This window comes from Notolabrus celidotus, chromosome 18 (genome assembly GCF_009762535.1).
Source record: "Notolabrus celidotus isolate fNotCel1 chromosome 18, fNotCel1.pri, whole genome shotgun sequence".
Taxonomy (NCBI): Eukaryota; Metazoa; Chordata; class Actinopteri; order Labriformes; family Labridae; genus Notolabrus; species Notolabrus celidotus.
This window is the reverse complement of record NC_048289.1, coordinates 26,137,778-26,164,448: the sequence shown is the minus strand read 5'-3', so window position 1 is coordinate 26,164,448 and position 26,671 is coordinate 26,137,778. Positions and strand designations below refer to the sequence as shown.

General features: G+C 42.5%; 1 protein-coding gene across 1 annotated transcript; it reads left to right on the top strand.

Annotated features, from left to right (window-relative positions):
- Positions 1-2,552: 2,552 nt before the first annotated feature.
- Positions 2,553-25,196, top strand: LOC117829709 (heparan sulfate glucosamine 3-O-sulfotransferase 3B1-like). Its single transcript, XM_034707339.1, has 2 exons — positions 2,553-3,396; positions 22,372-25,196. The coding sequence occupies exons 1-2, from the start codon at positions 2,825-2,827 to the stop codon at positions 22,988-22,990; spliced, it is 1,191 nt and encodes a 396-aa protein (XP_034563230.1). The 5' UTR covers positions 2,553-2,824; the 3' UTR covers positions 22,991-25,196.
- Positions 25,197-26,671: the final 1,475 nt, after the last annotated feature.

Sequence of the window (26,671 nt, the reverse complement as noted above, 5' to 3'; positions counted from 1 at the left end):
ATACAGGTAAATAAGGCAGTTGGTCAGTGTGTGTTCCCCAGGCTGTAGCAGGAGGAGACACACTGAGCTGCTAGAGGAGCTGTTAGTCCTTCACCCAGGAGGACTGACAAGAGTCCTCCTGGTCCAGGAGTTTGGGGTTTTGTTCTTTCATACACTGTTCAAAAGTTATTTTCAATTCAGGAGACTCAATATGATTTTAGAGATGTTTGTACATTTCCTGTATAAAAAGATAAATAAGGTATTAAAGGAGAAGTGTTTCTGTTGCTGGGGTTAAATTGTGGAGTGGTGCAAGTATGAATTTAAAAAACTTGTGATTCACTTTTCAAAAAAAGGTTTGCCAAGCAGTTTTTGAAGATTGTAAGTGTTCATATTGAGCTGTAGTGTTTTGTTAACACTTTGGAAGCTGGGAGCTTCATTAGATATAAAAATGAAGGAAATGTGAAAATGTAGGCTAGACTTAAATAACATTATGCTTCTGCCTTTTCAGTCACCACTTCATACATTACTGTTAAAATTTCTGTGTTCCGTCTGATGACTGAATAAAATACTACTATTAAATAATTAACTTTAATAAAGCCAAACCTCGTCTAAAAAGTAAAGAGTTCACAGTTCCCTCTATGTCGCGGTTTCATCCCCATGATCTCGTCCCTCAGTGTTATTATAGTGACTCAGGCCGGGACTCCGCGCGACTTTAACTGCAGCCAAAACTCGGCGCGTAAAAGCCTCCATACATCCAGAATGAGCGCACGCTGAAGTTCATACTGTGCGCATTTCAGCCTATCTGTTCGTTTCAGAAAAGCAGCCTCTCAGTGGTTGTGTTTCATGCAGAGGCTGAAGCTCCCCGGGTTTAAATTACAGATCTCTCCTGACTCATCTGCAGCTCTCATTAAAGATGCACTAAAAACTCTGAGCATACTTCTGTAACCTCTTTCTTTCTCTGGGTTTGAAATTAAGAGCACATTTCATGTGTTGAGAGTCTTAATGAGAGGCTTTTTTCCTGAACTCTTCATGTGCGTTCAGACTTTTTAATGTGGGTGGAGGATGTGTTTTTGAAGATGGCTGAGCTCGCCACAGAATAAAATAGAGTAAAGACATAAATGGAGTTTGATTCATTTGGGTCAATTTGTAGAATAAAGTTTTATACAAGCAGATCTGTCATGATTAACAACAAGTCTTTAAAGTTACAGTTTTAATGGGTAGTTAATGGGTCAACATTAATAAATGCAGACTGATAGTAGCTTGTTAAGCTTATTTCCCACATCATTTATAATTGTACACACGGTTAAATGGAGAATTAATCAAGAATCAAGAATCAAGAAAGCTTTACTGCCAAGTGAGATCACACACAAGGATTGGAATACCGGTACTTAACAACAAGACAGTAAATGTAGACACATAAAAATACAAATTCTAAGTGAACATACTTTCTGTACAAAGAAAAGTACTTTTTAAAGACATAAATAAATGTGACTAAGCCAGATTTTAGCAGAATTAGAATTTGGCAAAAGTCACACAACTATTGGAAGTTAAAGGTTAATAATAGAAAAGTAGAGGCGTCTCTGTCGTTAAAACAAATAAAGGCAAATCAACCTGTCGAAAAAGTTGGCAACAGGCCTATCATAGTAAACTAAGGGTTAACAGCGTCCAATTATTCTGGAAATAAAGCTGCCTTAATTAAAAACATGACTTTAAAGGCAACATAAAGACGCTTTAAATGAAAACATACTCTGTAATGGCAAAAAAAGAAAGAAAGTTTAAGAAGAAACTGCAAAAAAGTTGTTCTTCTTTCCTGCAAATTAACCATCAATGATTTAACAATATATTATGTACACTAACTTTTGTTATTAAAGCTAAAGGGGAGTTTTTTACCAATCCAAAGTGAGCAGATACAATTGTGAGTAATTATATAATTAATTACATATTTAATTTAATGGGATTTTTTAATGAAGGATTAATTTAAGAAGTTTTTTTTCTTTATTATGCAAATAAAAAAAGAGCTGAAACTAACAGCATGTGACCTACACTAGTTCTTTTTAAGTTTTAGACGCTCAAGTCAAACTCTTCCAAAAGTGACGCTCTTTGTTTTTATAATTAACTTCCAGTTTTAATATTCAAAATACAAATTTTGAATATTAATTTCATTTCCAAATCTCTTAAAGTCGCTGTGTTTGATTTCTTCTTGTTTCTTGTTTTGGTAAAAAAAAGTTGTCTCAATGAATTAAACCACGCGTAAAAGTGTCAGAATAAATCTGCAGGACTCCCTTAAAGTCATCTAAACTCATTTGTACGATATGTCAGCCTCATAAGAAACGCGAGATAATTACCTTCTGTGCCCAATAAGAAAGTTTCCAAACTCTCAGCAGACTCCCTAACACACACGCGCCTTCTCCGCACCGAGACTCCCACGGCCCGGACCGCCCCTCTCCTCCTCTGATTGGCCCTCTTCTATCAACACACGGCTGCATATTTACTCCCCGTGCTGCTATTGGACACCACAGCTGTCACTTACATGCGTGTGTCTCTATAAGGTCTCCTGCTCCAACGGCAGCTTTAACAAACCTGAGATGAGCTTTGGAGACGCACCATGGAGCAATGTGCCACTCTGTAGCCTCAAATATGACTCAAACTTCCTCCATACCTCTTCATTCCTGGATGTATGATGCTCTCTGGGTTTATTTAGAGTAGTTGTGTTTTTTAATTGTGAGTTTTATTTATATTAGAGTCAGGTGAGCATGTGTTTGATTCTGCGTGGATTGCCGAGGTGCCACCAGGAGTGAGTTGGGCACTATGCGCCGCTGGGAGGTGATTTCTAACCGACAGGCTTATGGAATATAGCCCGGTTTGTCACAGCCTGTATGCCCCCTGGTCCAGCCCTGTGAAGAAGAAACTACTCCTCCTCAGCATCATGTTTTTCATCTGGGTTTACATGCTGTACTCCTGCGTGGGCTACTGCTCCACCATGCCAAGTTTGGTGGTGGAAGGTTACCGGGCTAAGGAGACTGGTTCCGGGCTGGGGAAGAGGACAGAGAGCGGCAGGACGGACCTGGTGTCCAGACTGCTGGCTAAACCGCAGCCGTGGGAGGATATAGAGAGCGACTACGAGGAGCCGTCCATCAGGACCGCCGCGTCCAGGGACCTGCTCAATAACGAGCTGGACACGGACTGGGACGAGGTGCGGGAAGACCTGCAGCAGAGAGCGCCGGAGCCCAGCGCCATGTCCAGCTTCTCCAACGGATCCGGGAGCAAGAAGCTGCCGCAGGCGATCATCATCGGGGTGAAGAAAGGAGGGACCCGGGCTCTGCTGGAGTTTCTGCGGGTTCATCCGGACATCAGAGCCGTGGGAGCTGAGCCGCACTTCTTTGACAGAAACTATGACAACGGACTGGAGTGGTACAGGTAAAACTAACTCTTTTACTAAATCTGAGCATGGATGAAGACTGAGTATGATCAGAACAGAAAATCTAATTAAATGTGAGCACTTTGGTCTTTTTTAGTTAATTTATGACTTCATAAAATTGATGGGTGCAGTGTGCTGCTGCTGAACAGTTCTTCTGATTTCATCTATAAGACAATAATGTAGCCTAGATCATTTAAATGTTCCTTTTAATTCACATTTTTTGACATTACAGAGAACATTAGAGGATAATTAATTAATTCCTTCAGAGCAAGCATCGCCACTTTGGATACACTGAGCCGAATCTCTCCAAACGGATCATTAATTTCAACACAGCCTAATAAAAGTTCAACATATTAAATGTTTCATGATAGTAATTAAAGAAGAAACTTACAGGTTATTGAACTGAGCGTGTTAAGCAGAATAAACACGGCCACAAAGTGACCCATTCTGTGCGTAATGTCCCTTTACACCTCAGGCTGTTTGGCTCGTGCAGATGATCCCCCCTCTTTTCCTTTTAATTGGCTGATTATAATTAAATGCATGCATGGATCAGATCGCAGACTTGCAGTGTTTATTTATTTGGGATTGTAATTAAAGTACAGACTTGTGTGACATTGAGAGGCTGTTCCTCGGTGAGCTCAGTGTTTCTGCGATGCGCAGTGATCTCTATTGGACGCAGAGGAACACTGCAGCTCCACCCGTGACGAGACTGTGGGCTTCTCCTGATCACTTTAAATCATATGTGTAGTTTGTTTCCACTTTTTTTTAAAGGGTGTAACATTTTGAGAATAATAATGTAGATTTATGTGGAGCAGCTGCTGGGACTGTAGTGGAGTTCTGCTCCTGAATAAGCCATTGTTACATGTGTGTGAGCGCCTGTGCGCTGTGGACAATGTGACTCCAGATATATGTTTTAAACTTACCACGTAAAGTAATGCAGCCTAACACTTCACATAGGGAACAATATTTGCACAATCTGCACTTATATCCAAAAAGTATGAAATTCCCTTTTCTGCTTTTGGAGATCATTTTAAAGAATTGGAATAAAAGTGTTTTTGTCTCGCGCGTTTAAGCTTCCACAGAGCTGAATGGGCTCACACCATTTGCACCATTGTAATGTGAATGGGCTCCAGGGCCTCACAAGCCTACACTGCAAGAAAAACTGCATCTGCAACACAAAGTGAGGATCCTGTTTAAGACAAAAACCTGCAACAAAAACCGTTTAACGTCCTTCAGAGGTCCACAAACTAACATTCTCCTCATTATTTACATAACAAAGTGTTAATATGAGGAGCTGAGGGTGCTGTTAGGCTTAATGAGTGTATCAGGGAAACCACTAACACTTCAGCTCCTGAGCTTCTCGAACTCCATTACTGCTTTTTTAATGTTATTTAACAGCCTGATAATGATACCACATGATTACACTAGTGTTTGATCAGTCTGGTGTTATTCTCTGTATTTTATCAACCTCACAGACTCATTATTGGAGTCCTACTTTATGTGTTTCCACACTCTCTGGAGTAATGCCTCCAAAAAAAAGCTCTGAAACATGAAGTTTTTTCAGTCTCTAAGTTTTGTGCGACTTCCACAAAGTTTGACCTAAAGTTGTAAAATAGAAAAGAAATTGAGGACTTAAAAAAGCCTTTGAAATTTGAGTGAAAAGCACAGTTTTTCCCCTCCATTAAATATGCAAAACCTGCACAAGGAAAGGGAGCCCCAACAATATTCAAGGAGCATTCAAATTCAACACACCGCTCCTTCCTTGCTCTTGCTTTGATAGAAACACAGATTTACTGCAGATCTTTTTTTTTTTTTTTTTAAAGTCAGAGTTTGGACGCAGGCCGTTATTTAACTAACTTCCCTGGACGGGGAGTTGTGGAAAAGTGCTGTCTGCTACTTTTTAGGCCGTGAAATCTAATACGTCTCCAGTCATGACTCAAGGTTTTCTGCTGAGATAGAGTGGGAGCAGATTGTCTTTCATTTTACTCCCATTTTTGCCCCGTTGGTGCCAAAAAACAAGCCCCACTCAGTCTCACTCACTTGAAGAACAATCGCAGAGGCTTTGGTTTTATTTTTCGTTAACTTCAGCAGTGGACAGGACTGGAAATGAGGAATTTAATGCTGCAACGGGATCTCTTACCCGGGGTGAAATCCATGAAATTGTTTGTCTGTTATGGAGGAGCTTTTATGGGTGTGTTTTAAATCAGATGAATCTACTTTTATGGGGAAGTGTGTTTTTGTTCCTGACACAAACAGCTGGTGTAAGCAGTGCCTGGTGTTATATTTTAATGGGAGAGGATGCACAGGGAGAGAAGTTTGCTTTGCTCAGTGCTGATCCGCCCAAGTTTCCCATTTGGAGCAGATATCAGAGGAATGTTACAGACTGAGGCACAATTGCGTGGCATTGAAATGTATTCTGTGGGAATATGATCTGATCACAGCGAGAGTCATTTACGGAGGCGGTTATAGATGGTTGCGTGTGTGTGTGTGTGTGTATGTGTGTGTGTGTGTGTGTGTGTTTTTCTATGTGTGTGCAAGTTGAGCAATTCACCTCCCTGTTTGTTCATTTGCACAATCTCTCTCTTTTTGCCCTCCACTTTTGTAACGAGCTTGCACCATCTTCCCCCCCAACGGACGCACATTTAGAGCTGGAATTCCACCAAGTAAAGGCAGCCATGGAGCGAGCAGAAAGGACTTTTTTTTTTTCCTGAGAGGGGTGAGGGGGGGGGGGAGAGAAAGTTTCAAACTGAATGGAAGTGGTGATAACAAGTCTTATTGTGGATTTCTGATGTACTTTGACAGTTTTTATTTGTGCCAAAGACAAACACATGATTCATGCTTTTGACCGAGGGGTCCTTGTATCAGGAGGTACACATTTTCCCAGTGAGGTCATGCATGAACTGGCCCCAAGGAACACACACACACACACACACACTGGCAGACATAAAAAGAGAGAGTCAGAGCTCAACAGGGCGGTGTGAACGGGGATTCATTATTTCACGTTTTCTGTTTGCACCTGTGCGGTGAAAGTCTGTTATCTACAGCTATAAGTTAATAAAGTACTTATCTTCAGTTCATACAATAAGGGCTAAATCAATGCGCTAATCCCTGAAAGGGTTAATGACTCATGTGCAGTAGGTTTCAAAGGTCAGGGACAGCTGTGTGAACTTTTTCTGAAGCAAACATTCAACTTTTCTCGGATGATTTTATTTTAAATAGCTGCTAGAATGTTTAGCAAGCCGATTTGTGTGCTTTTAGAACATTTTAAATGCAGTTTAATGGATATCAAAAGCAGAAAGATAATTCTAAACATGGAGGAAAAAGTGTTGAAACAATAAAAAATTCAATACTTTTGAATTTTTGCACTTTTTAAAGGTTTGCAATGCAGTACAGCAGATTTAAAAAGCAGAAAGACAATTCTGAACATGGAGACAAAGCTTTAAAACAACAAAAAATATTAAAAAAAAACAAAATAAAGGTCGCACAAAAAATGACCAAAAATGATAGCATGCTTACTTTTTAAGAATCCATAAAAGGCCAACAATGTAGACTAAGACAAAGTGTTTCAACGGCAAAATGTGAATTAATAAAAGTTTGAAAAGCCAAAAAACAAATGAAGGCTTTCTAGGAATTTGAAAAGGTTCTCCTAAAAGTAAAATTACCATCACTTTTAGTTTATTTGAGATTAGATCAGAGACTTTTTGACTTCCTCATGAAGCCTTTAAAGTGAAATAAGTTCTAGAGTTGTTGCAGAGTGTTCAGGACTTTTGAAAAGTTTTGTTTCCTGTGTTTCTCAGTCAAGAGGACACCTCTCTCCAGCTCTTCCCAAGCTCAAAAGCCTCTTGTCTTAACCTTTAAAGTGTTAGTTTGTTAATGTCTAGATCCATGCACAGTTCCTCCACAGGATTCAGTCCCCTCTGTGTGACTCCTCTACTCAGTAAAAGCTTCCCCTACGCGAGAGGACGCTTATTTACTCCCTAACTCTTGTTGACTGCAGCCCTCGTCCCTCTCTGTCAGGCTGCGGTGCACGTCGCTCTCTTCATATTCCATTTAGTGCTATTGGCTATGAAGGGGCTTTGATATATAATTACTGTAGTGTGGTTTTGCTGTCGTGTCGCGGGCTCTGGTCTGAGCTCGCTGTCAGGGCCCGGCAGTGTTGACGCTGGTGCTCCTCCCTCGGATCGGCTTTAGCATTAAATAAGGAGCCTGGGTCATGCTGGAGAGGGAGTACGGACAGTTCTCTGCAGGCGTATAGGTAGGATGTGTTACATTAGAGTGCTTTTATTCTGAAGTACTGTGAAATACTTCCTGTTAATGTCTCAAATTGAATGCATGGGCCACGTAAACAACTTCACGGCCACACACTGATCTCTAACGTCATGAGTCTTTATGTTTGAACCTGAGCAGGATGTGTCTCTGATCAAGCTTTGTATCTGTGCTGAAACACCGAGGAGGTAAACAGAGTGAGACACGGCGTCACTAAAGGGTGCTTCTGCTGCCACACACACAAAAAGGACAAGTGGAGCATTGTTAAAAAAGAGGCTCCCTTAAAAAACATCATGTTCCACTATAAGGGAAGTCTCCTCGGAGTGAAAGCCGTTATCTAAAGACCGGTCCCCCCCCTCCTGTGGAGCCAGACTGCAGCTCCTGGCCGTGTCGGGGACAGTTCTGGATGGGTGCACGTCCCTTTATCTACTCGCTGCAGGGGTGCTCTGATTTCCACATAGGTGACCCGTCCACTGACCTCGCCCTTCTTCCTCTTCCTCCTCTGTGTGGCTACAAGAGGCCACCTGGTTCCAAAGAGCAGCAGTGAAAGGCATCAGAGTGCTGATGTTTGCATACATGGGGCGTCATGTCGGACACCACCAGGTATAGAAAAGCTCAGCTGTGAGACCGCCAATAGTTTTTATCCGCGCTCACAAAAGAATGAAACACGCAGACACAAATGTGGCTGTGGGTTTGCTCCTCTGGGAGAGCTCCAGTATTGATTGGTCAAGCCTGATTGGAGGTAATGTGCAGAGCTGGGTTAAGGGTCTTTGACTGGGGTCAGACCCACGTCTGCTTGCTGACAGAGTGTGTGTGCTGACCATCTGCAGAGCTACAGAAAGCTGCTGGATCCTACAAGTCCCACGGGGGATTGTGCAGCAAACAAAAGCATGACGGCACAGTTTTTTAAGCCTCCTGATTTCTATAAATGACGCTGGTCTTTGGTTTTGATTTCGAACTCGGCGTATGACAGAGTCAATAAGCCCTGAATCTTTAAGTGGCTCTAACCCTGTTACAGTTCCAGCGAGGACACAGATGAAATCAGATGATTAGATACTTTGGCGCTCTGATTGTTTCCTGATTCCTGGAACTCCTCTGCTCCTCGGAGGACCGAGCGCCCGGCCGGCCAACCGTCCAGCTGACAGCAGGTTCACATCCTCTGCTCAAATCCTCCGCCGCTGTGGCCAACAGTTTGAGACTGTGCCTCTGTGTTGGCTAAACTTCCACTTTGAGTTCCCAAATGAGTGGATTATTCACCAGTGGTACCCCGTTTCCCCCTCTGTTCCTCCCCCAGCACATCATCCCTCAACCCTGCTTCTCTCCATTCTCCAGCTGTGCACGTTCTCCACTGGTGTGTAAGAATAGTGTCACATGTCATGCTCGGTTTGTCTGATCCTGGGCGGGGTTCTCTGCAGGCCTCGCTGACCACGAGAAGCCTTTTGGTCAGTGTGTAAAAAACACGGAGGCCCTCTCTTGCTCACAGAGCCTCAGCCTTGCATGGTTCATCCGAAATAGAGAGTGACAACGGGGGCTGGAGAAACAGAGAAAAGGCAGCTTTTACCCCCAAATTACAAGCGGTTAATTGTGAAAGGAGAGACCTGTGGAGAGGGGAGTGGCAGCTTTCTTTCCCCCACTTTACCTCCTCCATGGAGTCTGCTGAGCTCTACCCACGCTGGTGAAGACAATATGGCCGCCACAGACAGGAACCTCCTGCTGGAGCTGAGGATAAAAGACACAGAGGCTGACAGGAACTTGCTGTCAAACACTCACACGGTTGATGCAAACAGAAAAATACAAAAAAGTGTGGACTATTGTTTGGGTTCATTCACTTACAAATACATGTGACTGACGCTGCAGTGAGGCTTTGCTTGTGCAGCCTACGCAAGTCAAAGCAAAAACACTGAAGGAGGAAGACTAATGAAGTAGATTCAGAGGAAGGAAGCAGTGTACAAACCCGCTCTGTGCTGCGTGTGAATTAGCCTCCTTTAACAAGGTGATAATTTGGATGTTGTCAGAACAGAACCAGGCGTCCCCCCCTCCTGAGTTAACGGTCATTCATTGCCGCTAAGTAAACACTCTTTAGCACATTATTGAGGTTCCCCTGGAGGCTGAAGAAACAAACTCTCTAATATGGTTTTGTTAATTATTCTTGTTAAAGAGAGTGGAGTTCAGGAAGTCTTTAAAAAAGAGCGTAGAGGAGGAGGAGGAGGTGGAAGGAGAGGAGAAAGTGATGATGACAGTAAACCTGCAAGGCTTCATGTGTCCCAGGTATTAAGTCCCAGAGGTGGCCATTAAGGTGCAGGAGAGTGTGCGCGCCTCTGGGGAAAAAAAGGGACACATATACACTCAGTGAAAAAGAAAAAGAGAGAGAAAGAGAGAGAGAGCGAGAATGGCCAAGGTCTCCTGAGGTTTCCATTAGCCTGGCAGTAAAAGAGCAGAGCTCATTAGAAGCCCTGAGTTGTCTCTCTGCACCACGGCTGCTCGACACTAGTCACTCTCTCCATTTTAGATGAACTCCCAGAGCTGCCGGGGGCTCTCATAAGACCTGTAAGAACACTTCAGCCCAACTCCAAGACAACCTGGCCAAACTCCACTCACTTCCAATTATTTTCCACCACGAGTAGTTTTTCTCTCGCTTGTTTTCCTGATCAGAATCAGACGGCACTCCTGGAAGCTGCTGTGTGTCTCTGGAAGCAGAAAAACTGATGCACTGATATCAAACTGCTGCTTTTCTGCAACAGGGGGAATCTGAAAAGTTGGAAACAGATCTGACTGTACTTAAGTCAGAAATTAGAGCACGGGATTAGGAACAAGTGAGGCGATATTGGCTTCGTGCTTTAACCTTTTAACTAGTGTCCCGGGCAGTTTTTACTAAAGGTCGCACTTGATTATTCTGAACATTTTTTTCTAGGATACAAGAAAAAAAAACACGTAGTCCACAACAACTTTCTACTTCTTTGCCCTGAAATTTTCTACTTTTTCATCCTGCACACTTTGACTTAGTAACCCTGAACATTTTTACAAGTTTCCCCAAATGTTTATGGAGAACCTTTAAGTAACTTGGCCTGAAAATGTGAACTATTACCTCAAACATGTTCACGTTGTAGCCCTGAATGAATTTAGTGAGTTACACTTGTAGGTCATCTTGGTTATCATAAACAGTTTTCTATTTGGAAATCCTGGACAATTTTTCTTGGTGATTCTGAGAATTAAGACTTTGTTAATGTTAATGTTAATGATAATGTTCGTAATATCAAATCCTCTGTATGTCTGGTGCATACTGCAGTTTTTGACAATAAAGAAGACTTTGAACTTTGAACTTTTAAACCCAGAAGTTCTCCTACTTTAAATGCAACTTGAACACTCACAAGCACGCCATCATTTTGATCATTTTTTTTTTAACTTTGTCCCTCAAAACATTTTCACTTTGTGACCCAGAGGATTTTTCAAAAACGTATTTTTATTTATTTAGCACCTTTCATACATTCAAGCATGAAGCTCAAAGTGTTTCACTAAAAAAATATAAATAATCAAATCAAATAAATAATAAAAATCAAAATAAATAATTAGAATAAAATCAATTAAAAAAATCAGATAAATGTTTGCAAAAATGTAAATCAAATCATTCGCATAAAATCAATAAAATAAATAAGTAGAATAAAATAAAATCTTTACAATGAAATAAAAAAAATAAATCAGATGAATATAATTAAAATAAAATAACATAAAATAAGATGGAATAAAATAAAAATGATGCTTAAACAATGTGAATAATTGTAATAATTTATAGATTTGACATGGTTTCTCCTCCTTGATGATTTTGTTAAGCTAATGTTTTTTTCTTACTAACTTACTTACTCTGAAAATGCTTACTCCAATACAACATTTCTTGACCCCAACCCTTTCATCCAACATGTGTACTTGTTGAACCTGGACATGTTGATTCAGTTACGCTTAATGCTCTTGCTCTGATATCTCGAACATTTTTACCTTTTTTTTTATTGTATAGGAAAGTTGGAGAGAGAAATGTGAGGAGTAGAGAGTGGTTGAAGATTGTAGCCTCTGTACATGGGGCGCTATAGGCCAAAGGCGCCCCATGTCCCCTGAACATTTTAACTTGATTATTGTAGGAATTATTAGTATGTCTTTACTGACTCTGAACTTTTTTTATATACTATCCTGAAGGTGTTACTTCAGTAATATGAACATTTTAAAAGTAAGAGGTGAAACTTGCGGCTGTCCACGTGTGCATGTTTTAATCGATTAACTTAATGTTGCTTCATTTCAGTCTTTTTCTGTCATTGAAACTTTTTCGATGTCACTGTTTTTTTGAGCAGATCTGGCTCATAGAGTAACTCTCTGATCTGAACAAAGCAGGTTAGATATGAAGGAACAATGGGGAAGTCTGACGCATGTGAAACTCTGTGATTTGTTACCTTGTGCGTTTAATTTGATCCAGATCAGAATCAAAAGTCCTCTGATGATTTAATACTTACATTATGTGGGAACGTTCTGACCCTGGATGTACTCTGACAAAGAATAAACTTGATGAAGTTGTTGAAAAGATTTATGAAAACATACATCTTCTACAAGCCAAAGGATGACATAGCATTAAGCTAGCATCCCTGTTTTTTGAGTCTGCTCTCCATTTCTCTGTTTCACTCCCTTCACAAAACGTCTCGTCTGTCTGGAACAGAGTCAGAGCAGATCCTGTTTCACTCCGGACTGAGAGGCTTACTGATAGAGAAACAGCGGAGGGGTGAAAACATTTGTCATCGTAATCCACAAACCTCCAAAACCTGAACCTGAACTTCCATCTCCCACGTCTGCTTTTGGCAGAAATTTGTAGCAGAAATGGTTAAACCCGTAACAGTAATTATCTTGTCTTGGAGGTGCTCTGAGATATTGTGGGAGACAACATCTAGGCTGAAATCCAAAGAAAACCGGAGGATTGCCGGAGGATTTCAGCTGCCACTCTTTCCATCTCAGAAGGAAGCAGGTTAATTGTCACGACCGGCGCTATCCTCACTCAACTGAGCTAATTATACGTTAGCTCGGGAGGCAGGCTGTCTTGGGGAATTTGTAAACCATTAACCTGCACCAACAGCTGCAGTGTGATTAATGGAAGCAAAATAATAGTCCACACACACACACAGGAAGATGATTTTCTGCTCACTGAGTGACATACAGTAGAGAGGAAATCCCCTCTCTCTCTCTCTCACACACACTTTGTAGTTCACCTGTCTTCAAAAAGGTGTGCAGGCAGTTACGGTTGACAGCCAATTCAAACAGGATGCAAAGTAGCTAGCTCGCTTCTTCTTCTCTCTCTCTCTGAGTGTGTGTGTGTGTGTGTTAGTGTGTCAGAGTGTGACTCTGTTGCGTCTAGGGAGTGGGGGGTGGTGGCATCTATGTTCTTCTGGAGTCTGTTTCATCTTTTATTCATCTTTGCTGTTGCTAGATCAAGGAGTCATGCGCCTCTTGGTGCATGTCAAGTGTCAGGAAATCAGTCAGAATGGCTGATTCTGCCTCTGCACAGCCGCACAAAAACACACACAAATACTCACACACACACACACACACACACACACACACACACACACACACACACACACACACACACACACACAAGCCGAGTCTCCACCTGCAGCCCTTCATTGTTGTTTGGCCTCTTGTTTTTCATCCCTTCACGGTTCATGTGTTTATTCCGTCCAAGCTGTCAATCAGGCACTCCCTGATACTGATAGAGGGCTGGAATGTGTGCCTAGCTTCACGCTAACACCTTCCACAAACACCCAAATGCAAACACAAACACACTGATTAGAGGGGATTACTAGTGCTAAACAAATTCTGGGTAATAACGCCAAGTGGTGAATTTCAGAGGGTGTGTGTTTTGTGAGAGTTTGGTGCCGAGCAAAGCACAAAGAGCAGCCCCGATTGTTGCGGCGGTGTCCGGTGACTCTTCTTGTATCACATGTCAAACAAAGCGGTGAGATGTTGTGTTAAGTGTTACCAAAACAAAGAGATCTTTCACCTCCCTCAAAGACGAGGGGAACTGGAGCTTTTTTGGGCAGCGTATCTGTAAGCAGGAAGAAAAAAAAAAGGGACACTTCTGTGAGCTGTTGCACATTCATGAGAGGGAAAGAGGGCGAGGGAGGAGGTATTTCTTCTTTCCAGCCACCACCATCCCTTTCACCAACTTCTTCTGTTTTATTTATACCACATGGTGGGCTCCCTCGCTTCACTGCAGGGTTATTAACACTCGGTAATTCCAGGCAGCCGCCTATGGCCACAGGCCGATGCGGTTCCAGGCCCCCGAAAAACCCGTTATGGCACCACACATTCCTGCGTTGTTTCCCCGAAGGTGCCAAGCAGCAACAGAAATACTTAAAAACAGATTTTCCGACTTGGTAAAATGATAGTTACTTATTGAATTGAATAATTTGTGCGTGTCACGCCTGTGCGATGCTGCCCATCACGAGGTGACCACAGTGGTAAAAGAGAAGTATGTCTCTGCCTCAGTTAAGTGTTTTGAAGACATGACAGAGGGGTATGTGAAGCTGTGGCTGGGGGTAATATGCTGTTGGGGTGTCTGACATGTAGTCCATGACATTATACGTGGTGGTTAGGTCTCTATTTATTTATTCTGCTCCACTAGTGTCTGATGTTGCCTCCAAAACCAGGCTGGGTATGAGCCCAAAACCAGTTTCGATGGTCTGCAACCGCAACCCCGACTCCCTCTTTTCTCCATCTTTTCGGACTCCTCACTCACTCTCCCTCTCCTACACACTCTTTCAAACACACACTGTAGGAGACTCTATGATAAAAAAAAGGAAAGACCGCTCTGGCAGAAGCGAGACTCCCTGATTGGAGTGAGAAATGATGGATGGACGGGTTGCATCGGCCGGGTTAACTGCTTTGTTTACATGGAGGGTCAGTGGATTCCCAGGCTGCTCTGACATGGTGCAACTCCATGATGGAGTTAAGGGTCTCTGGGAGCTGCATTTATCACCCAGATTAGGAGTCCAGCGCAAAGGGGGGTAGGGTGTCAAGATGTCACGGAGCAAGATACAAGGCAAGGAACTCCTACCAGTGTCGGGCGTTGCTCTCAGAATATCTCTGGATAAGCTTAAAATAAGCTGCTTCGTTCCACTTTGACCTCGGATCCTGTTGTGGACGTTTCCCTTGGAACTCCCCTCTTTCTGTCTGGTTGATAGAAACGTTCTGATTAAACACTGACATAGAAGTATGTATCGCTTTTATTTCATTTGGAGTCGAACCCAAACCAGCACTACTCCTCTTCTTTGGAGTGAGCGTTGGCAGCAGTATCCCAATCCTTTATGGTTTGTTAAAACTGGATACAGAGATAATCTTTCCCCACATGTAGGCAAGTTTTCCAGTTGGACCACTGGTGTTCATTCCCATTGATTGAACACCAACCCTGCACATTTGCCCTTTTAGTTCCAAAACAAAACATCTTTTCATTGACTTTAAAGTGATACAATTTTGAGAAATTTGCTTTGCTTCCTCACCATAAGTTTAGATAGTAAACCAGGTAGACACTGCTTTCAAAATATCCCAATTTGATTATCTTTGCTCAGTTCAAATCTTATTGGTAACCTCCCTTTCCTGTTGAAAGTTTTCACCAAGAAAAGATCTACATAAGATCTCTACAGCAGCACAGAATGGACAAACTAGTAACACACGTGTCTTTGTATTTAGTGAGTGGCTACACAAAAAGGAACTGGTTAGAAGACAATGAAGAAGAAGGGAGGGGTTGTTGTGCCTGAAAGAATTTGTATCAATGGTTTTTGATGGTAAGAAATCATGCATCACAGGAGCTTCTAGTCCTCAAAGGCCAACTTAACTTCACTTACAAGAGGGGTGAGCAAGGGAGCGTTTCAGTCCGTCACACTGTACCTTTTAAGATTTTGTATCTTGGTCCTTTACTGAGTTGAGTTGGATTTATTAATCTCTGAGAATTGTGCAATCAGAAGCAATTTGGTCCAACGAGGAATAGTCAACCCAAGGCACCAGCTCTTAACCATCATTTTAGAGGACTACCCCAGAACTCCTCCCTTCCTCACGTGTCATTAACAGGGACATGCACTAATAATGCATTTTGGATCGTGACAAATTTAGATTAGAAATGCAGACTGAGGACCAAGGAGTTAGATCCACTTGTTGATCGATCTCAGGTTTGAGTTTTGGCTCTGCAAAAAAGGAGTTTCTAAACAGTCAAGCAACAGATATCCTAGATAATACGTCCATTCATGCTGACAGGCCTTTTTGGACTCAGCACTCTTAGTAATCTGAAGGAGGAGCCTCTCCCCCTCTTCTTAAAAACACACTCTTCCACGCAGGGCCCCTCATCCCTGTGTGACAGTGTGATACTAGGCCAGCCTGCATTATTAATCCCTCAGCTGACGGATGATTCGGGAGGGGGGGGGGGGCTTCCACTCAGCCACCTTCCAGAGTTTCCAGTGACACCATTATTCAGTGAAGCCTGTTAATTTGAAACCTCAGGCCGGGGACGAGCTCTGACAAATGACTGTGATCAGGTTGATGAAGCTGTTGCATCACTTTGGGTTCATCGTACGGCAAGTTTTTTTCGAGTATGGAGTTACAAGCAGGTGTGACGGATGTTGTAGAAATGGAGACTTTCTCGACAACAGGTGCTAAAGTACAGACGCTTTTGCTGCCAAAACACGCATCGAGACACATATAAGACACAGAAACCCTTCTGAACGCTCCTCCTGCAAGATCTCCGGTTCACTCTGGATCCGTGAGTCTTCTGAGCCAGGAAATGAACTGTCACAAACCTCTTAAGTGGCCGCATTCTAACACCTGGACTCTGCTCCAAGTGCTTGAAAGAAAGACCAGATGAAGCTTCTGTGAGCCCAGCCGGAGCTCTTCTCCCGTCTCCGCGCCATAAACCATCCTCCTCTATTCTTTAATTTACAGCCAGAGCCGTGCTCTGTGGTTAAATATAATGTCAGACTGCAGGCACATTGGAGTATATTTCAAAATGTCTGGCTTCTGTAGATGCTTAAGTGCTACTTTGAAAATATTCAGTGGGTCGGCAGAGGCGTGCATGCCAGCCTCCCCCTGTAGTAGCTTGAGTGTGTGTGTGTGTGTGTGTGTTGGAGTGTGTTACATAAACATGATGCGCTCTTTAGTTCCATTTCATAGCATGTAGGCTTTTCCCTCTGCGAGCTGAGAGCTGGCAATAAACACTGATTTATTAATAAAGTTTATTTACAAGGGAATCCATGAATCCATGCAGCAAACCTTCCACATTAGCATGCATGGACGGCTCACTTTGTTGCACTTTGTTTGAAAAGTGCTCATTCACCACACTCGGATTCTCATTGCCTCTGGTGCAAAGATCAATTAAGAGCACGTTCAACTGTGAAGGGACGAGCGCTTGACGAGATCCCTATCGCCCAGTGAGGAATAAAGATGCTTCTTTGTGTTTCCTGCTTGTGCGTCCACCGCGGCTGGTTCATGTGAAGGGCTCGGTTAAGAGGCCCTTGGAAAAGAAAGGGACTCTTTCAGTGCTACTTCACTCATTTCCTTCCTCTCCTGCTTTCCCACTTGTGAAGTGTCACTTTGCTATCGGACCTCAAGGCCTGGTTGTCAGGGGGGAGGGGGGGGTCGAGGGAACCTTGGGGATCAATGGAAGGGACTTGAGACAAAAGTGTAAAGAAAACTCAGGATTTGAGGAAGTGGATGCAGTGATTTCTCAAAACAGAACCAGTGAATCCAGACTCTCCTTGGAGCAACTTGTTTGGTGTACACTCTTGTTTTGCACCGTGTTACCTCCTCTGGGAAGATGTCACCCGCTCCAGGGTCTACCCGCCTTAGAGACCTTACAGTGCCCCTCAGAGAGTAACGCCACACCCTCTCCTCTCCCTCCCCTTAGCTACAAAATGCTTCCTGATTTGTCTGTATTCAAATAAACAAACCCTAATTTGAGATTCAAATGCTTTCAACCTCCAGACATGTGAGACAATTGAAACCCTTTTGTATCGAACAGAAAAATCGACACACAGACGCCAAATAGCTCTTCCCTTTTGTCTCCGAACAACCCCGTCATTTTGTGAGGGATGCTGTGACACAGACGGCTCAGTGGCAGCCTGTTATCATCAAATCAAACATGACAGGAGGGAGGCAGAAGCATCAGACAGAAATAACCCTTTTCCTGTCTGCTGTTTATCTCCGCCGGGATGAGGGCTCTTTAAAACACAGGCCAAAGGGCCACTCCGCCGGGCCCCCCTGTTTGAAGCTGCTATGTGACAGGGCTTCTGCTTTGTGTCTTATCGCTGTTTTTGGCATGTCTTTAAACTTGGGGGGGTATTCTCAGTGGACAAAGGTGCACAGAGAAACAGAGGGATAGGAGTGAAGATCTAAATCATGGTTTAAACACAAGCAACCAGGAAAGTTTTGTCTGTGATTAAGTTAGTTTAAAGCAAACCCTGCATCAGGCAGCAGGAGTCTGTGGATGTGTTGGTATCTAAGAGAAACAGAGGGATGTTTGCGGGGCAATTCGGGCACACGTTCCACTTAAAGAGCCCTCCAAAAGGCTTCTCTCACTCAAGGCTGAGAAGGACGTCGAAGTGCTCCACTCAGCCTTCGGTAAGCACCCCCCTCCCCTCCTCTCCCTCCCTCCCTCCTCCCTCCTTCCTTCTCCTCTATCTGCCCCCTCTCTACCCTGCCCCCAACCCCGCCCCTGTGCCCTGACCACTGCCCTGCTCACCCCTCCGCCCAGGGACAATGGCTCACTTTCAAAGAAAAGCAGGAAAAAAGAGGAGCCCGGTGTCACAGAATTGCCTGTTTGCTGACGGAATCTTTGAAAGCAGCACCTCATAAATCAAAAAGGAGCATAATAGGCATTGTTTCTCCAAGAGCCACTTACTCTCCCACTAAAATTCCCCTCTCCTGTTCCCCTTTCTCTCCTTTTTATTCTGCAGAAAGAGAGAGCCAAGTAAGAGGTGGTGTTTTTTTTTCTTTACTGGGGGGTCTCCGTCTTGCAGATTTGGCGCCTTTTTAAGGGATTCCACACCACTTTCTTTCTCCCTCGCAATCCAACCATCGCCTTGTTTTTTTTACGCTCCTCCAACCCCCAACACTCAAGGATTCCCTCAGCTTGGATCAGCATAATCTATCACTATGCACATTGTAACTCAGGCCTCCTCCCTATCTCCACGCCGCATTGTCATCTTGAAATCGGATTAGACGGGAAGCCATTTGCCTCTTCTGTGTCGACCCCGGACTCTTTTTGTATGTTAGCACAAGGATGACAAAAAAGCTTGCACCAAGTATCGCCTTTGTGCGTCTGGAGAATGACGAATAGCGTGCAGTTTAAAGCTTGCATAGTTGGTTTATGTATTCCTTGAAATGAATCGAGCTGCTGCATAAACAGTTTGAAGTCATGGCAGATAAATGAATGTGTGTGTGCTCTGATAGTGTGTTGTTTGCATTTAAATCTTTAGCAATGTTTTCCGCCGGCGGAAGGATCTGTCAGGCTCTTGCATAAAACCACATGCTGTATCTGTTTTGGTTTCAACGCTCCATTAATGAGCTCAGGCCCCGGACTGCATTCACCCCTCTGATGTGTCAGCAATCAAGAAGATATTATCATAATTAGATCACTGGCACTGCATTAGGATTACACAAATCTGCCAACACCATTTCCATGAGGCGTTTTATTGCTTACCTGATGTTACCCTGGGTATTTTCCTCTCCTCCCTTAGCATTCCTCTTCTCTTGCACACAAATATAGTAGATGGAGAGTTGATGTTTCATGAATTAGCCATGAGCGAGATGGACATGAACTAGATTTCAGCTTTTAGAGAAATAGCTGAAGCTCTGGGGATGAATTGAGTATTACAGACCTCTGATTGTACAGAACAGGACTGACACAGTAGTTTCTTTCACCGTTCTCAGTGTGTAAATACTCTTGTCTAGGATTACACACGGTTTGAATGGGCTTGAGTACAATAGCGTGTTGGCGCCCCAGTCGTAACAACAGAAGTACAACAGGCTAACAGGAGTCTTATCTGTAAGAGTGTGTTCACCCTGATAGACCAGTGACCTCTGTTATCTGTTCCTTTCTTTGTTTTCTCCATCGTAGAGTGCTGTAAACGGCTTCTTTGCTTAGGTGGATGTTTAATGGTCTTTGATTTGGAGCTGTGACAAAGCAGAATGAATACTTCTTATACACCAAGTTTCCCTTTAAAAAAGCCCTTACATCCAACCAGCACCAGTGAGAGCAGTCAGTGAGAACAACATTCATTTATGGATCAAATACCTCTGGTTTGGTCACAACCTCAGGTAATAAAATAAAGGCAAAAAAGCGTGACAAATCCAGTCCCTCTTCAAATGGGTTACAAAAGTCAAGGAATCACCATTAGGTCCCATGTTAAAGCATGTTTACAGCCTGGTACTAAAAAAGGCTTACGTCTCAATATCTAATGTCTCTAGTCATGACAATGTGATTTTGTTTAATAACCGATTCCCTTTTAGTAAATTAAGGCTAAGAAGTATGCCTACATTTGCATAATATGGGGCATGGTTGAGTTGACTAACAGGTTGGTGCCTTGTTCTTGTTTGTCAGGAGGTTTTAGGCATCCTCTCCACTTTTCTGCCTGTTTTTAGATTGATAGAAAGCTTGGTTGAGTCAGCGTTTCCAATATGGCAGATACCATTGTTGGGCTAAATTGTGCCTCTTCAGAAACCAATGGGTGACGCTGATGAGACTGTGCCCATGATCTATACAGCCTGAGAGAGCTACCTTAAACCTGTAATAGTCCTAATGGTCGTCAGTGGGAGCCCTCCCTGTTAGGAAAACAACATCTTCCTTTTTTAGTTGTACTTTTTTCTTCAGTAAATGTTTTCTCAATGAGCTTATTGTCTTGATTTGTTAACTTACAGTCTACTTTAATGTAAAATAAATGGTCCAACTTTAAATAATATTAGAAGGTGGCCAATTCAAATTGATAAGCCACTTCCATGATGGCCATGATCAACCAGGATAGAAATGCAAAAACGTGTCTAAATATGGTGTCATTCAAATATGGTATCTTCCAAATATGGTATCATCCAGATATGGTATCACCCAAATATGGTCTCGGCCAAATATGATCTCCTCCAAATATGGTATCATCCAAATAGGGTATCATCCAAATATGGTCTCCTCCAAATATGGTATCATCCAAATATGGTCTCCTCCAAATATGGTATCATCCAGATTTCGTATCATTCAAATATGATATCATCCAAATATGGTATCATCCAAATATGGTCTCCTCCAAATATGGTATCATCCAAATATGGTCTCCTCCAAATATGGTATCATCCAAATATGATATCATCCAAATATGGTCTCCTCCAAATATGGTATCATCCAAATATGATATCATCCAAATATGGTCTCCTCTAAATATGGTATCATCCAGATTTCGTATCATTCAAATATGTAATCATTTTAATATGGTATTCAAATATGGTATCTTCCAAACATGGTATCAATCAATCAATCAATCAATCTTTATTTGTACAGCACCAAATCACAACAAAAGTTATCTCAAGACGCTTTTACATCTTCCATATATGGTATCATTCAAATTTGTTGTCATTCAAAAATGGTATCATTCAAATATGGTATCTTCCAAATATGCTTACATCTGGTTTCAAAAAAATGCAACATGTCAAAAACCAAAACACCAAACTCAAGGCTTCAAAAAGATGGTCCACAAACCCATGAGTGATGTCAGTGTCCATGTCCACTTCTTTTACACACTCTATAATTTGATCCCACGCACATCAAACCGACCAGCTTTCTTCTTGGGAGTGTGAAAGCCGATCCATATACCCGATGTCAGTCAAACCACTCTTATCGCCTCCACCATAATCTAGTCTCTGCGGTCGGCCACCAGCTCTGAAACCTAACGCTGGGAGGGCAGAGCACACTCACTTTCCCCTTTTAAAACCAGTTGTTCTCAAGTGCCTCTTGATTATACGTCTGCATGTAACGTATCTGTGTCGAGCTCAACCAGCACTCACCCAAAACCAAACCCACTCTTGTCAAAAAGCAGATTCCATTTGTGAAACAAGCCTCATCATCTTTCAGCAATGTAGCGTTTTTTATTCTCTTATTTGTTTTGTGGGTCCGATGTTAGGCGGGGCACTGCGCTTCAGTCAGCATATCAGATTGAGATTTTTCCCCCTGTAGTACGAGGACAGAGGTTACATTTTGACTTAGTTTTGAAACATTACATTCAGCTGTGGGTTTGAAACACAAGATGAGGTATCAGATGAAGGGGGAAACATGTAACGGATCAAGCTTGCTTAATTTGAAGGGGGAGTATTTAGGAGACTGAGCAGAGGTGGGCAATCCCTTAACCTAATCCCTAATATGGTGAAAATCAGGGTCCGTCATGTTTAGAAATTCCTCTAAATTATTGTGTTTGATTAAAAAAAATGTTTTCTGTTTTCTGTCAGGAGTGAGATATCCTTATGAGTGAGTGAGCATGTTGATGTTGGAGAGCTGCCCGCACTAATAGGCTTTCAGAGCCCTGTAATAAAGCTAAACAGGCTCAGTGAGTCATTGATTACAGAGCACTGTACACTCCATCAACTTGATTGCATTATGCAAGATCTCACCCCACCTCACCGTCCTCCTAACCTCCTATTTTATTCTGTTTCAGGGATCTAATGCCCAAGACCCTGGAAGGCCAGATCACCATGGAGAAAACCCCCAGCTACTTTGTGACCAGGGAGGCTCCAGCCAGGATCTCCGCCATGTCCAGGGACACCAAGCTGATTGTGGTCGTGAGGGACCCGGTCACCAGGGCTATCTCAGACTACACTCAGACTCTCTCTAAGAAGCCTGACATTCCCTCTTTTGAGAGCCTCACCTTCAAAAACAGGACTACGGGTCTCATCGACACCTCTTGGAGCGCCATCCAGATCGGCATCTACGCCAAGCACCTGGACAACTGGCTGCAGTACTTCCCCATGGAGCAGATCCTGTTTGTGAGCGGCGAGCGGCTAATCAGCGACCCGGCCGGAGAGCTGGGCCGCGTGCAGGACTTCCTGGGACTCAAGAGGATCATCACAGACAAACACTTTTACTTTAACCAGACCAAGGGTTTCCCGTGCCTCAAGAAGGCCGAGGGCAGCAGCAAGCCCCACTGCCTGGGGAAAACCAAAGGGCGGACCCACCCGAACATTGACCCTGAGGTGGTGCAGAGGCTACGGGACTTCTACCGGCCCTTCAACATGAAGTTCTACCAGATGACAGGACATAACTTTGGTTGGGATTGATGTGAAAAATCATAAGACTTTTTTTTTAATTTGTTGAAGTTTTTTTTTTCCCTCTGTGATTCAATGGCAAGATGTGGAGATATTGCTATATATATGTAAAATGTACAGAAATCTATTTTATAATAATTTATTTTTATTTCTAAGCAATTAATTCACTAAGCTGCCTAACCATATTTGTACATAACATCCGGCCCACATGTTGTTTTTAACATTCCTCATGTTGTTTTCGGTTCTCTTGCTCCTCCCTCGTGGTCCTGTAAACTCAGCGGATTTATCGGTGCTTTGTTATGCAGATAATCAGCGGCGGCTGGAGTCGAAACGAGAGTGGAAATATAGAAAAAAAAAGCACCATATTACGGGTACAGAGTGCTCACAGAGAAGTGGAGAATACCTTTTCATGTACATCCTCATTTACACATACATCATAATGCTTTTTAATCCTCGTCATTCTGCGTCTGCGTTTCACTACAGCAGTTAACTTTTCTACAATCCAATTTTCCTACACTTGCATCGGCCTACGCTACAGATCTTATGTCCCTTTCCACTCAATAACAGCTTGATCAATAAGCCTAATTGATCCTCATTGTGTCACTCATGCTTAAAGTATACAGCTGCCCTTTCATTCTCAGTGCTCCTGCTGCCTGCTCTAATGAATGGCCCATCCATCAAACGGCAAATCCCATCCCGGACTGCATAAGGGCCCCATGTTAACATTATGCTAATCGGGTAAAGGTAACAGGCAGATCGATCGAGCCTCCGCTCTCCAACTCCCCATTAGGAGCAGCGTTGGCAGAGAGCCAGGCTCCTGCCCTATCCGCTGGGTTCAAAGGTCACACAAAGTCTCAATCACATTTCCTTGAGAGGCATTTGATTTGTCGAGGGGGAGAGTGTGTGCCTTGTTTCCACGGTAAAATGGAAAATCTTTGCGTGAGGTAGCAGAGGCATAAAGATGACAGACAGCAGAACCAAGGCGTCGCCTCATTGAAATAGCTCCTCTTCAAACAGATGCCTCATCTTAGATCCCAGACTAAAGAGATCAAAGGGACAGGAAAAGGGTTTTGTGAAGCACTCTCAACACAGCAAGATTAGCCTCAGGCGGGGTTTTAGTGTCTAACCTCTTCGGTGATCGTCGGAAAGCCTCATGTGCCGTCATCCATGGCCGATATACTTTATGCCTTATTCACTCTTGTCATCCTCACACATCTCATCTCTCTCCACAGCAGATCTCTTCTCTCTACTTGTTGCCAAAAAAAACAAACCCCTTTGGGTTGCTATCATGTTCCACACAGCTTGAATCTCTATCTCTGCTCTTCCCTCTGCATTGCTTCTTTGTTTTCGTCTTTCTACTTGAATTCTTGATATGCAAGAAGGAGAAAATGCGTGGCTATCATTTTTTTTGTGGATGTGCTGCCCTGTCTGTTTGCAGCGGGTGGCACGCTATTTTAAGGGCACGGGGAGGCGTCTGTGTCTCCGTGCTACGCGATGCTATGCATGCTCAATGTGGTGGCCATTAAAAAAATAATAATCGCAGGTATAATGAGGAGGGACGATTAGCGTCCAGAGGAGGGCTTCAGACTGAATGTACACAACCGATCCTCACAACTAAAGTCCCTCAAATCCACGTTTAAAGATCAGATTGTCACAGTTTAAAGTTGAATTTGATTGTCCCTGCTTTCTTTTGAAGTAAAGAAAATGTTGTGCCTCTCTAACTATCCAATCCAACACAGCTAACCTGCTCCTGTCGTTTTAACAGATAATCACTAATTCAGATACTTCTCTTATTTTCCAGTTGGAACCAGCTGCCTGGTTTAGCCTCAAACCAATGGTTGTTAGCAGGGGAGATGGAGGCTTGTTACACTGCATCTATTTAAACTCTTTGGGGCCTATGCGATGATACTCCTTGCAAGAATTAAACTGGAGAAAGCCTTCATCCCCCCTCCTCTCCTTTTAGTGCAATGTGTGATTTTAATAAAGCATTTATGATGACCTCTCGTAGCAAGGTGTCACATCCTGGAAGGAAAGTCTGTCATGTTGCCTGTAATTGATGGAGAAACTGCATCTGAATTCTGGTCGAGTTCACACGTCTGAGGGGAAATCTGAAAAATAAAGAATAAAAAAAAACACATCCGGCGCCCTTGGGTCAACTCCATGCTGCCACATCAGCTACGGTTGAGTTTTATTCAACCAGCTCTGAGATCTAAAAAATGTTAGAAATGTTTGTCTTACACACATATAATATGTATTTAGACTAGCAAATCTGTATGTACAAAGATGAAAAGAAATGTAAATGGAGTATTTTGTGGTATGTACATCAAAGGAATTAATTTTACACAATGCAAAAAGCAAAAATGGAACAGATGTTTCTAGATGATTAAATACTGAACATTCATAAGATTTCTTTGTATGAAGAAATAAATAAAAAAGTATATATTTTACCAAAACCCTCCTGTGCCTGACTTGTTTCCTTCATCTGAGCTGAATTATTCAAACAAAGTTATCCACTCAGAGTTGAGCATTTCTGATGAATACTTCTTTTAGGGTCAGATTTCGTGCAAGTCAAATCTCTCATGCATTATTTGTTAGCTGTGATGTATTTTTATTAAAAGAACCTGAGCACTGACTGTGCTCCAAATCTGTACTTCAACCCCATCCATTTTATTACCTGGCTCCTTTTAACCATGTTCAAAATAACTTTCTGTCTGTTTACATTTTTTTTTTTTTTACCTCATCTCTAATAATTCAAGGAAAATAAAGTGTTATTTATGATGACCAAAGCCTTGTATAAGGATCCATTAGATGTCTATATTTTTAGTTTAGCAGGTAATGCTACGGATCATATTCCCACAGCAGCCATTCTTCTTGTGACTTCATGCTAAGGATGGGAAGCTCAAGTAAAACCATAAGATTCAAGGTTCAAGATTCAAAGGTTTTTATTGTCAATTTTCACTGTATGTACGAGACATACAGGAAAAACGAGATACTGTTTCTCTCATCCAGCTTTTAAATATCTAAAATTTAAATATAAAATACAATAAAATATAATAAAATACAGTTTTATAAAAACAGCCTATGTACACAGTGCAGGTAGTGCAGTGACAGTTTAAAAATGGAAAATGGATAAACATTGTATTGATGGCGAGCTAACAAAAAGTAAAAATAGATAACATTAACATTAGCAATACTAAAGTAGAATAGAATAGAATGTACTCTATTAATCTCCAAAGGGGGAAATTCAGGTGTCTGGCAGATAAAATTATAAAAACCCCATAAAACAAGTACTTCAGGTGTCTGTCAGCTCATCTCCCATTGCCTAGAGAGTTATGAAGCCTAATGGCTGCAGGGATGAATGATTTTCTGTATCTCTCAGTCCTGCAGCGCAGAAAGATGAGCCGTCCACTGCTGCTGTTTCTCTGCTCCACAAAGAAGTTGTGAAGTGGATGATCTGTGTAATTTAGAATGACCTCTAGCTTCTTCTGTGTGCATCTCTCCACCAAGTAGTCAGCTATGGACCAATCATTTTGCCTATGCAAAACTTTTCTTCTTTCCCATTGCATCATTATTTTCAAATGTAATTTTTAACAAGAGAATAGCTGATTGTTAATGCTAATGCTGTGTTCTGATGTTAGCTAATGGGCTGTCCCATTTTTTTTTAACTTAACATATGCCTGATGTCTCTCCAGA

Excerpts from the sequence above, each read along its gene's own strand:
- LOC117829709 (XM_034707339.1), top strand. The coding sequence starts at position 2,825 with ATGGAATATAGCCCGGTTTGTCACAGCCTGTATGCCCCCTGGTCCAGC. Across the intron at positions 3,397-22,371 it reads AACGGACTGGAGTGGTACAG|GGATCTAATGCCCAAGACCC; the intron begins GTAAAACTAACT and ends ATTCTGTTTCAG.